This window comes from Dermacentor albipictus, chromosome 7 (genome assembly GCF_038994185.2).
Source record: "Dermacentor albipictus isolate Rhodes 1998 colony chromosome 7, USDA_Dalb.pri_finalv2, whole genome shotgun sequence".
NCBI classification, from domain to species: Eukaryota; Metazoa; Arthropoda; class Arachnida; order Ixodida; family Ixodidae; genus Dermacentor; species Dermacentor albipictus.
Window position 1 is genome coordinate 91425817 of NC_091827.1, and position 13242 is coordinate 91439058.

General features: G+C 43.0%; 1 protein-coding gene across 1 annotated transcript in view; it reads right to left on the reverse strand.

Annotated features, from left to right (window-relative positions):
• The window catches only part of LOC139048065 (phospholipid-transporting ATPase ABCA3-like), a 134194-nt gene that overhangs the window by 66433 nt on the left and 54519 nt on the right, over positions 1 to 13242 (reverse strand). Inside the window, exons 14-15 of the mRNA XM_070522459.1 lie at positions 10606 to 10858; positions 2953 to 3210 (exon numbers count right to left, since the gene is read on the reverse strand). Coding sequence (XP_070378560.1) covers positions 2953 to 3210; positions 10606 to 10858 — 511 coding nt within the window. The remainder of the gene's footprint in view (positions 1 to 2952; positions 3211 to 10605; positions 10859 to 13242) is intronic.

Consider the following 13242-nt stretch of genomic DNA (forward strand, 5'->3'; position numbering starts at 1 on the left):
CTCGCTTTCGTGCATAACGTTGACCGCCAGCGTTGCCCCGGTAAACATTACGGCTACATAAGCTGCAGTGGTCGAGAAGCCTGAGAAGCATTCAAGGATCTATGAATGCTGTCGCGTTCCACACTTAAAGGCGAAGCTTAAAGGGACACTAAAGTGAAAAATGATTTCTTCTGCGTCACTGAACTAACGTTCTAAAACACCAAAAACACCACTCTTACAACACGACGTTTGGTAAGCCAGAAAAAGCTCAAGAACGAAATATGGGTGGCGTCGCCTACTCAAGTTCCCGCACCTGGGGCTGTGACGTCTTGGATTTTGATGGCATCTTCTAGGGCCTACTAGTTATATATAGCGGTACAGATTGACTATAATGGGTTCTAAAGGAACCAAATATTAAACATGGCAAGTTTCGGGAACCTTTATTCAGCCAACGCTGCCCAAATGCGAAAACATACTTTGGAATCCCTGACGTCACGCTGACGTACCAGCGCTGGGGTTTCGGCGCGGAATTCAAATACTCATACTTGAACCTTCATTTTCTCATCTAATAATCAAACTATTTTTTTGAAATGACTGCCTTCATGGTTCTCAAACAATGCTTCATTAGTCTAAATTGATTTATTGCTTCGCTTTAGAGTCCCTTTAAGCTTCCTCCACATATTTGTAATACGATTACATGGGCACATCGATTATATGCCGAAGAAAACACTGTTTGTAGCGTAGCTGGCGTGGACCATCTGTCTCGTGCGGCACACTGCAAACGGAGCAAAGTGTGGCGCATCTACCTCGCTAGTGGGACATCGCGAGGGACAGCCCGTGGTTGACGCGTGGGCGCGATTCGTAGCCGCCGCCGCAGACAGACCTCCGCTCATGCGGCGCCTTGTTTCCATACAGACAACGCGCGCGCTACTCAGGCGCCATACCGTGGCCATCATTACCGCACAGCCCGTCTTGCGCATCACAGCGGTTTTGCTCTCACGCTTTTGTTTCACCGACGACAAGAGCGGCCCTTCGTCGCGGGGAAATCGCGCCACGAGTGTCGGCGACGACAACACCCAAGGTAACGCCACATCGAGACTTGTTGGTAACAGTGATCCTCGTCACCCACGCTGGCACGATTGCCAGGTCCAAAAAAGTGAAGAGTAGCCAAGAAATCGCAAAATGTAGCCAAGAAAGCAGGCAGGTAATTGCGAATAATGCTGCCAAGCTGCCGCGACGGCCAATCACTTAAGAAAAAAGCAATTCTGTCGCCGATTATGAGCTACTCATTTTGAAGCTGTCATGTTTAGTGCCCTTAGATGTATTTAAAACGTGATTTTGGGGATCAAATTAGAACTGGTGGCTCCGTATTCGTATTCGGGAATTGTCACCCCTGCACACATGGTTATGTCAATATAAGTAGTTCTCAATGAACTCTAGTAGCAGCAAATATGTCACGCGCACATTTCTCACTCTTTAGTGATTGGTCACTGTAGCCCTGTGCCGCATCTCAACTTTCCAAAGGAATATTACATACTAGTCAGGACATCTTACCACTTAAAAACAACGTTCTAGAAGTTTTTATAACCGCATATCGGGGGGGGGGGGGGAATTTGTTACCATGTGCCTTTACTCAAATTAATCATGGAACCCTCATAAAATTTCTGTCTCTACCTTATGATTTCCTGAGCAATTATTAGTATTAATTATTTTTTCTTTCGAAAACATATATACACTAGACAGGAAAGGGAGAAAGGAGCAGGCTTCCAACTGCCACCGGAAGGCGCACGACGCCTCCCTGCTCCTCAGAAAGGAGGAAAAAACATAGAAATGGTAGATTAGAAGAAAGGTATAGAAGAGGAAAGAGCAAGATGACAAATGTCGAAGAATTAAGCACAAGACATACAGCACAGGTAATGTGGTGGAAATTCCCCAGCAATCAACTATATAAGGAGACGTTCCATGGAATGAGCCAGAAGGCGTTCCTGTTGAATGAATTTCGTCGGTTGCACAGTGGAGGTTGCGTCCTCCCCTCCAAGCACACATGAAGAGGATGGTCGATCCACATCGCGTGCGTAATAAGAAGCGTAGATCAGTGAATTAAACCATTTATTTATAATATCTGGTCTGGCTTGTAGATGGTTATTACAGAAAAATGTTGATATTAAACGTAGCCATAAAGGAGCCAAGTAGCCAACCCAAAAATTTGCCGGCCGCGAGCCTTCAAAAGGAGCCGACTTGCCGCAAAGTAGCCAAACCAGGCAACCCTGCACGCTGGTACCGCGTACTGACCTCGGCAGCTGACGCCGGGGACGAGCGTGGCCCTCTGCACCTCACGCCGCCCGGACTCCATTCGGAAGGATAGATGGGATCGCCCTGGCTGTCGCGGATGCCGTGGCCGGCATACAGCGCACGCCCAAGCAGTTTACCCTCTGCTTTTCCTCCACTTTCCTGCTCATGCTCTCTTCTTTCATTTCCCGCTGCGCTCCGCATTCACTTTCATCTTTCGCCTGTGCTCGTTCGCTCGCTTAAGAGGTACGTCACTGAGGCAGGCCGACGCTCAGCACTGGATCAGGCGCCTGAGAACTGCGCTCTCAAAGTTGGAAGGAGATTCAACCCCTAGTTGACCTCGATCAGATGTCGATCAAACGTCGCTCCAGCGCGGCTCTCGCCATAAGTTACACGGTTCATCCACCGCATTGTAGCCTCCTCCCCATAGAAATCCAGAAACATTGTCTTTCAACCACCTCTGCAAGACGTTGAATCGAGCGCAAACTATTTTTCTCCTCTTAGTAGTGATTAAGCACGGCTCTTTCGCATTCGAATAGCTCTGCAGATGTTTATGGTTTCTGCAGCGCACTTGTTTTGTCTGCATCTTCCGTTCTGACGTAGTATTTGGACTGCGTCAGTACAGAGGCTTCCCTAAATGACTGGGTTATTTCATATTCTCGTCCCCTTCGCATCATCACTTACCTGGTGCTCTCTCGGTATCCCTGCAACGCGAGCAGCAATCCAGGCGCGAATATTCCCAGCACCGGCAGCAACCACTGGTGACGGGCGTACTGGCTGCGTTTGCGGAGAAGTGCGATCACCCTCTGCGTCGTCGACGTGCGCCATACGCAGCCGTCGCAGTTCGCGCGCAGTGCGTTCAAGTCCACCGGCTCCTCCGGCTGATTCTTCGCCACGCTTGCCATGGTCTCCACCTGCTCCTCCATCAGCTCATCGGCGATCCTGAGACCGCAGCGCAATTTGATTAGCCCGCTTCGCTTGAGTGGCCGCCGTAGAAAGCTTGCAAGAATTACAGCTACAAGGTGCTCCAACCACGACTGTCAAGAATTAAGTGTATTAAGGTGAATGCAACAGCTTTTAATGTTTGTTGCTCAAGTGACAAAATGAGGAATTTTCAAGCGGAATAATGTATCTTGGAATGCATTTTATTCTTTAATAATACCACTCGCTCTAAAGGGGTGGTTCTTTTACTTTTGCATCCTAAATCAATCGTTCACTCTAAATTTATAATTACTTGTTGATATACATTGGTCGACATACTGCCGTCAATGAATTGCAGCCCATCAGTGCAGAAAAACTTGGGTGCTTAGGGGCCTTTAGTTTCGATAGATCACATTTCAAAATTTGATGAGACATTCACTGGTGTTCTATAGTTTTTGTTCTCATCTCGTACGAAGTGTTGCCCAACAGGGCCTACTGACGGTTTTACAGAACATAACGGCAAGAACGCCAGCCTATTTCACCTCATGTATGTTTTGGGGGGGGGTGGGAGAGGGGACGGGCTTAGCTGAAACTACCCTTGTGTAAAGATTGCTTTCTACTTCAGCAATGACAGGGTTTCAAGTCCTTCATTGCAATATCTCCGTTAGAGCGATTGAATATAGAGCTGCAACACGAAAAGCCCTTCATTACAAATGTTATTGATGATTCTCGTTCCCTTCGTGGTGTTTGCGGCTGCTGATAATTTGGTACCAAGTAAACACTAATTTTCTTAGGAATGTTATGTTTTTGTTGCTCGAGACAGCGGTAGGCAAAATGCCTCGCATTGCGTGTTACACGTAAACACACACGAACAAAAATGGAAGGTATAGGGACCCAAGGTAGGTTGCAGATGAAGTCGTAGAAATGCTACAATGTTGCTGTGTCGCCAGTGGATGTTTGATAGTTGACGTATTAATACACTGGATCTCGCTTTCTGCCTTGGTATGTTTGTGAAGATTTTCCGCAAATGGTGCAACAGTCGTTAAACATCTGCGTTCGCGGTAAATGATCCACATGTAGACTTACTTCGCTTACCCTTTTATGTCCGTTGCCTCAACCTAATTTTATAAACACTAAAGCCTCGATTCCAACCGACGTAACGAGTTTAGTGGAAGGCTACAAACACGTCTGTCCTGTATAGGACACGACTGTACTACAGTGCTACGGTACACGGACTACACGATAGAAACTGCGCTTATAATGTACTGAACGTGTGGAAAAATTCAACTGTGTCTTAAGACCGAAGCTTTAGTTCCAGCAAGAACAGCAGCATATTCTGCACAGCCTTGTTTTAAACAACTCCTAAAGTTGCCTTATCCACAGAGTAATCATAAGAATTCGAAGCAAGAACTTGTAAGAACAAATACTTGCAATAGTGACACCAAAGAATTACCGAAAGTGTCGCCACGGGTCTGATCCAGTTTAATTTTTCATTTTGCAATTGCTAAAGCGATCCCAGAGGGTTACGCCCATGACGGAGTAGTTTACCAATGGTAAAACTGAAAATAAATCCACAGTTGTAATTAAAGTGGTACAAATGAAATGGCAATGGAAGTTCAGAAACAAAACACACACAATTACGCTATATGAGCTGCATTAACGTTTCTACGTAAGCAGCATTACATCTTTTATTTGTGACCAAGTTTTCAGACGTTTCTTTTTCCGGTGCTCTTAATTTGAATTGAATATAGTTGTCCCAGGGGTTGCAATCATTCTGAAGACAGTTTTTACATGTACATCGATACCACTGGGAGCAGGTAAATCCGTCAATGCTGACATGTAACGTCCTTTCTAAGACTTCCATGCCGTTATTGACAAGGCCACCTTCCTAAAAAATTTTCAGACAGAGCGAAGAAAAATACATGTGCGTACAGAGTGAAAACCTAGAACATGCCTCCACAGATGCTCGACCCTGGGAAATGTCACAACAAACCGCCTTTTTCATGAACGAAGATCTAGTGGGCACGAAAACAACATACTGTCCATATGAAGACACTTGTAATCATTTTATTCGCACTTACAAAGAACAGCAGACGAACAGTGCAACATCTTGCTGCATTACCTGCTGATTTCATGAAAGTTTTCACTGGCGTACAGGCATTTACTCGGACAGCAGCAGAGGCACAGAAAGGACTCGTCCTAAAGTTCAGTTCGAAATTTTATGAAGTGCTGCTTGTCTGGCGAGCATCTACAGCTGCTGCGACCCGTGAAAAAAGTCAGCCTGTGATCAGCTGCGCAAGACATGGCGTGGAACTCTAATTCCGTGCCAACTGTCATCAGTAATCATTGATTGGTGATGTATACGTGCCACCGTTTTCCCAAGCTGCCTTGTCAGCAAGTCATGTCCAAAGGCTTCATCACGTGAGGATGATGCAGCCCCTCCCCAGCCTCCTCCTGCTTATAAAAGGAGGATTCATTGACAGAAAAGACTCGTCCTACAGTTCATTTGTACAAATTACACGTTTGTGAATAGCATCGCTTTTCTATGGCTCTTGAAAAATGTTTACGATTTGCCGCGCCCTGCACTGTTGCCCTCAACATTCACGTATGAGTACTGTCACCAATGTCTGTTGCTTTAATTGTGGCATGAGTGTTTGATGATGCCTGCATGATATGGAGTGAACGTGTTAGTCCTTATCACATAGGACCCTGCTCTGGCATATGCGAGAGAACATTTAAAAGGGAAACTGGTGCAGCAAAAAAGAACAGTGGCGATGTCTTGTGTGCAAGGGAGTAAGAGTAAAAAAAAAGTTGTGAATTACTCCAATGTTTTAGCAATAACAGAATTAACGAAGACAGTGAAAAATATGAAAGACACTGTAGCTGCTATCAAGGCCAGCGAGCAAATGTCTGACAAATATGACGTTGTACTTGCTGACATTAAGGAGCAGGATACCAAATTGTCAGATGTAAAGCTGCAAACTGGTTCAGCAGAAAAAGTTCGAGCATTAAAGAAATTCAAGACATAAAAAAAAATATTAATAAACTTGAACGACATAATACGAAACTGAACCTAGAGTTTCATGGAATCCCTAAGACTGATACTGAGAACTTGTCGGAAAAGGTAAATACATTTGCTGCACCAATTCAGATGCAAGCTCCAACAGGGAGTGAGGTCACGGCAATACACTGTCTACCTTCTAGGTCGGAGAGGATACCATGCATCATTGTACGCTTCTCACGACAATCAATTCGGCACACCTGGCTACATGGTTGTAATAAGCTAAGGGATTACAAATCCTATTTGACGATTCAGGAAAACTTGACCAAGTGAACTTGAACCCTGTTTTAGGAGGCAAAGGAATGGGCACGAGAGAATCACATCCATTTTTTATGGTGTGCGAACTGTAAAGTTCTGATGACACGCAAGGTTGGTTCTCCTATCATTCTCGTGAAGAACAAGGAAGATTTGCCAAGCCCTGCTTGAGGTTCCTGCCACGTTTATACTTATCCTTCTTTCTTGAACCATGTTCGTTTTACCAACAGTATTGCGTAAATTTATTGGAGACAGATATCTGTCTCGCGTAAAATTTTTTCACTTGCATTTTTCACTTGCAAGTTGCATATCCGCAAGAAACAAATATTAGCGTCTAGGTTCCTTATTTTCACAGCTTGATTTTCAGTTTGACATAATCATGTTAACAGAAATTTGGTACACGAATAAGGACAATCTTTTCTCTGCCTGGTTGTAATGCTTCCTGCGTAAATCGTTCCTACAGTCGTTGGGGCGGTGTTTTCCTTGCTTGTAAAGGAAACTCTTCACGTAACACCTAACACCTAACAGAATTTTGCTGTTCTGAACCTGATTGTGAGATGCTGACTGCTGCCCTAAACAATTACGTCATCTCATCCATGTATCGCCCCCCCCCCCCCTCGGGAAATATTTCAAAATTTATGACTCATTTAGAATATGTTTTTTCACTATTTCGTCATAAATAGATATGTAGTACGTTGTATGTGGCGGCGATCTTAATATTGACATGCTATCTAACAAAACGTCTACACATGAGATGACGTGTTTGTGTGATAGCTCTGGACTACTCAACGCCATTTTTATGTCAACAAGAATGACTGCCAATTAATCTGCACTAATTATTGTTTTTCTCACGAAAGTCAACTCAGAGGACTTTAGAGAACGAATTTCATGTGATATTAGCGATCACCTACCAATATTTCTAGTTACCAAACAACAAATAAAAAAAGAAACAACTTTCTATATCAATGCATTCTATAACATCCCCTAATTCACTACTTCACTTTTCATGGAATGACGTTCTAAAGAAGACAACGCAAACGTTCCAGTGAAAACATTTATTGAAAAGTTAAAACAAATATATGATCGTAATTTTTCTCGAATTATCTACTGCCCATGTAAAAAAATAGGAAGTCGTGGATCACGCGAGACCTGTCGGACAAAATTAACGAGAAGAATGTAATGTACAATACATTTTTATCTTGTCGCAACCCACAACTATCTAGTACCTTTAAAAATTTCGTAATCGCCTAAATAAAGACATCCAGAAGGGTAGATAAAACTACTTTGATAACATTTTTATGCACTGATTTGGTAATTGCGCTTCCACCTGGAAAAATAATAAGAAAGTGATAGGAACACCCAACTCAAATTGTGTAATTACAGAACACACAATTAATGGCAATGTTATTAGTGGCAGCCAGTTATCTGATACGTTTATTGATTATCTAGTGAATTAAATTTTTGCTAGAACATTTCATGATGCCACGTCCTAGATCAAGGATAAATGTCCAAGTGCTGTTTTTAAGTGCTGCTTCTGAAAACGAAGTATATAAGACAATCATGCAGCTTAAATATAGTAACTGCTGTAAATAAATCAAATAAGCTTATTTGCTTGCACAATCGAAAAACTTCTTTTGATCTAATTAACCTCAGTCTGTCAAGAAGAAGTTTTCACTGCATATTACAGACGGCCAAAGTCTGCATTTTGTACAAAAGGAACATAAAAATAATTTAGCAAACTACAGGCCGAAACCGATTTTGCCGGTATTTTCTAAAATAATAGGAACAATACTTCGTTCACAGTTAGCGGAATTCATTAATAAACGAACTTTTATATGATGCACAATACGCCGTTAGAAAAATTCATGTATTGAACTTGCAGTAATCGACCAGAAAAGGATCATTCTAAATTGCATAGAATCTCAACATTTAGTGCGTGGTGTCTTCTTTGATTTCAGCAAGGCTCTCGATTTTCTGAATAGAAATTTCCTTTTACAAAAGCTAGATTTTTACGGGGTACGCGGCGTCGCCTTAGATATTTTTAGCTTATATCTAAGCGAAAATAAACATTATGTATATATAAATGATTTTGCTTCGACGATTAAATCAAACTCTCTTGGTGTTTTTACTTTTTTATTCATAACCTCTACATACACATACATACTAACATACATACTTGACCTTTTCTATACATAAATCATATAGGAAACATCGCTTGTTCAGCAAAATTTATCATTTATGCTGATGATACGAATGTATTTTTTGCACAGATAGACATTCACCAGGTAATTCAAAGAGGAAATCATATATTACACAAAGTACACGAGTGGGCTTTCTCCAATAGGCTAGTAATTATTACAGAAAAATACCAAGGCGGTTATTTTTTCAGCAAAATCCAAACTGGTGCATGTAAATTCTCTCTATCTGAATAATAACATTATACAAATTGTCGAATATGTTAAAACTTTAGGTGTCATATATTCAAATAACGCTATGGCACACACAAATAGAGCAGTTGGTAACAAAAACATCACGTATAGTTGGGTATCATTTTTCGCCACCATTATGTACTTCCATTGAAAAAAATGCTGATCTACCATTCATTGTTTCTATCCTATACTCACTACTGTTTTCTGGTATGGGGTGACACAACGCAAACAAACATTGATCACCTTACAAGACTTGAAACTATATTTCTTAAGATTGTTGCTAAGAAAGAGTGTAATCATTCTGTTAGCTATATTACAAGAAAATGATAAGTCAACAGGTGTGCCGAATCTTTACAGTTACAACATTTGTAAGGCAATAAAAAATGAACTTAAACAATGAACAATTATTTCCCAACTCGCCAACCTAAAGCCCACTGGAAATAAATATGATACATGCCAGCATAATCGCTGGTTAATGCCTCCATCACGCACTAAGTACGATGACCTGATGCTATACAATGTAATTCCAGAGATGTTATTATCTTATTGGCATTGATATGAACATTAAAAATATGACTTCAAGATATGTTATAGCATTCTCTTTGTAATCTTAGTGCTACTTTATAACAGCCATTCACATAAGTGTGATTTATGCATTTGTATAGCAGTAATCCAATTCTGTCTTGTCAATATGCATGTACATTTTACATTCTATGTAGTTTTTCTTGAGCCATAAATATTGTATCCTGTTAACCTTTATGTTCTGCAATAATTCTGAATGATTGTCGTTGTAATAATTATCCTATTTCATGCTTGACATCTTATGATCACTATAAGATGTCACTGTCGTGTGGCGCTTTTTAGGTAGTGGGAGCTAGTCAAGCTGCTTTTGTGAAGCCTTTGCCCCCGCTATCCCCCCTTCATGTACAACACACGATAATAAAGATTCAATTAATTTCATTTCAATTTATACCGGAAACAAAATACATGAACTTCAAGCTCATCCAATCATTAGGTGGGCAGCTTGCTATAAGTGGAATACACAGCCAACACAGAGATCTTGCCACTTCCACGTGGTTTTCGATTCCGGAAATGAGTGGAGTTAGTCATCTCAAAGAAATTTCAGGACCGCTTGTTACGCGGTGTGTGGTCAGGCACTCTCATGTTTCGCGTGCTAAGAGCAAAATTATTTACGTAGTATATGTTGTGAGGAAAAGAACTAGATAAGATGCTTTCAGATACGTTAACTTTCCCATGGGAAGTCGCACGCATAAGTAAGCTTATTAATAAAGGGAAAATGAGACATCCACCCAAACGTAGCTAAGTGCTGCAAAGGAAACTCATACGGGCGCCTCGAAAGGGTTGCGGAAGAGAACCCACGAATGCACACAGTTGGTCCCATAACCGTACATTTTGCGAGTTCTTTGAACGGCTTGATTAGCGTTAGCTGGGACACCACGTATAAACTAGGCGTTAGAAGCGCGCGTAATTTGTATGAAAAAAAAATACCCATACCTTAACACTGTCTCCGCTAACGTAACGATAAACAACGACCTTGTCTCGGCCTTCACGCAGGCTGCTTCGAGAATTTGCGTTCGCTGTAGCTGTCGTTTAAATTTACTGAATGTACCGCAGCAATCCATTCTTTTCTTATTTGCTAAAAACACACACCTGAGGTACACGTCTTCCATGGTTGTGACGGAGACGCTCATCTTCACTATGCCGAGCTTGAAACGAAAGCGTTCGAGCACCTTGAACATGCCCTCCAGTCCCTCGGACGAGGTCACCCCAAGGGACAGGTGCAGCGTGTCGGCGCTTTCGGACACCAGCTGGACATTGGGCACATACGCTTTCACCACCAACACGATGCCCTGTACGTCGCACTGTCGCACCCGCTTGCTGATCAACAGATGGTAGCCCGTACCTGCGCACGCAGCAGCCATGACAGAAACGTTTCGTACCTAAATAGACGACGCCTTCAATGGAATGCTTGCATCGTCCATCATATGCTTCCCTAAAGCACGCAAATGGTACCGACCAGCCCAGTTAAATTATGGACGATATATTCAAATAAGCAAACTCTGGTTATAAAAAACGCTTTCGGTAGGCTTAGCATCTATTTCTGCAACTTGGTGTTTTTTATCGAGCACGCCAACAGCCTTTCATCCTACAATGGCTGTCAACGTTAATGCGATTAGCATTGATCCTTTGAATCGACAGTACGAAACTGATATTCGTGACTGCTTAACCCCGGGTAGCGTTAATACCAAAATAGTGAAAATGCTCGGTCAAATCTAACTACACGCACAGAAAACGTTAATACTGGCGACCAGCCAACACACGAACGTATGCCGAATAATATTTTCTTGAACGAGTGGTCTGCGCAGTAGAACGCAAAATGATTGATGTCAGAAAACCGCCGAGCAAGCGATGAACATGGATTAAAAGAAATGGCCATTTATAGCGCACGAACATATCTGCCCCGATAGTGTGGACACACAATGAAGAAAAAGATCAACATAGCTGCCAACCAAGTTGAGAACCATTGGTAATGTAAAGACAAAACAAGCAGTCATAAAACGGAAAGGGAAAGAAACAGACACGGTTAATTGGATCCAAAGGATGGAAACAAAAAAAAAGAGCATTGAAATTTAGCAAAATGGCCAGAAAGAAATTGCGAGGGAAAATATGTGTGATAACGCAAAGCGCAGTGCCTGATTGCTTTTTGACGTTTGAGGTGGCTGCCAGAGAACAAATACATACCGGAGCAAATATGGTCCACAGGATGAGGCATGTGCATGCTTCAATAAAAACACGGCAACAACTCGGCGCATAGCAATGGAATACAAAGATCTTGGCCCAGCGAGACCTGTAGGGAGTGTCCACATTCTATAGAAGCAATATGATTCAAAGACGGAAATATTAACTGGTCAGCAGTCGATATATGTAAGAGACGATTCGCATATTGGTAACGGTAACGGTACACTTATCTAGCTCTTTTGGACACTTATCAGCTAGTGCCGCAGAGCCACATTCAGTTGACTCGCTAACAGCGTAAGCCGCGTCAGTTAGTCCCTGCAATCTCTTCGCCGCGCAACGTTCCTATGCGCCTACGCGTTGCCTCCCGCGACCTACCGATAAGCGAGGCAGTTGCGCCAAGCTACGCTCCGTTTGTGGCGGCTGATCCGAAATCTCCCGCACGAGAGGGATTGTCCGAGTATCGCAGGCGGTTTATATTATAATCCGTATGCCTGTATAAATAGTTTATTCTCAGCCAGTTCTTTCTGGGCCAAGAGTGGGGCGACCGGGTGGAAGTCCTTCGTCTGCCTCTGCTGCTAAACAAGTTGCCCGAGCAGAGGCCCCGCGCCGTCGCCGCCAGAATCCAGAGATGCGCTACGCCGAACCAGGCTTTGGGGCAGCAAGTCGAGCACATATCCGTCTATTTTTCCGAATACAAAGCATAGCAATCAAGAACTGGGAGTGGAGTGTTTCTTGAAGAAGGAGTATCTGTGACGAATAAAAGGTCTGTAACTGTACACACCTGTCTTGCTCGAATTCTTTTCTTCAATATATCGAAAAGCCGAAATAGCTGAAGACGTGCGCTCAAATTTCGCATTAGAAAGTTTTTATCCCCCGCTACGCGCCGCGTTCGCACTCATCTTTCGCTGTTCTCGTTCGCTCGGTGACAAGTGACGCCGATGCTTTCCGCAATTACGGACGCTTACGAGCTGCGCTCTGAAATACTAATGTAGGTCTGCAGTATAAGTGAAGATATGAACGTGGCGCCTTAGGAAAGGGGTAAGGTTGCCCCTCAAGGCACGGAGCCAAGCAGTCCAGCCGGCCGGTCGAGTCTCTCACTGAGGAAACCTCGCAAAGGACGCGATGATGCATGACGACACAGTAGTGTTCGGCAAAAAAAAAATATTTTTGTGGCTCCTAAAATTTGTGCAGTTAATCTCACTCAGTAATGAAATAGTTTCATTCGGAGTAGAAAAAGCGGCTGTCGCTTCCACGGTAAAGTTTACGGTAAGCGACTTCAATTCCATGGCCGTTGTAATATTTTGGACTTCCGTGCGACCCAACTCGTCTAAACGGGCCAGAATCAATAATGCATTCAGGAAGCTGATAAATATCAAGAAGTCACAAGCTTGCACAAGGCCGCAAAAAAACACATGACATTTTGAACAGTATGGACAGGGGGGCATGCTATGGTTACGACGTCTTTAATAACTCCCGCCAAAATATTGGCAGAGGTCGACAAAATGGGCACACCATGGCATGACAAAGGTGCAAGCGCTGGGCATTACA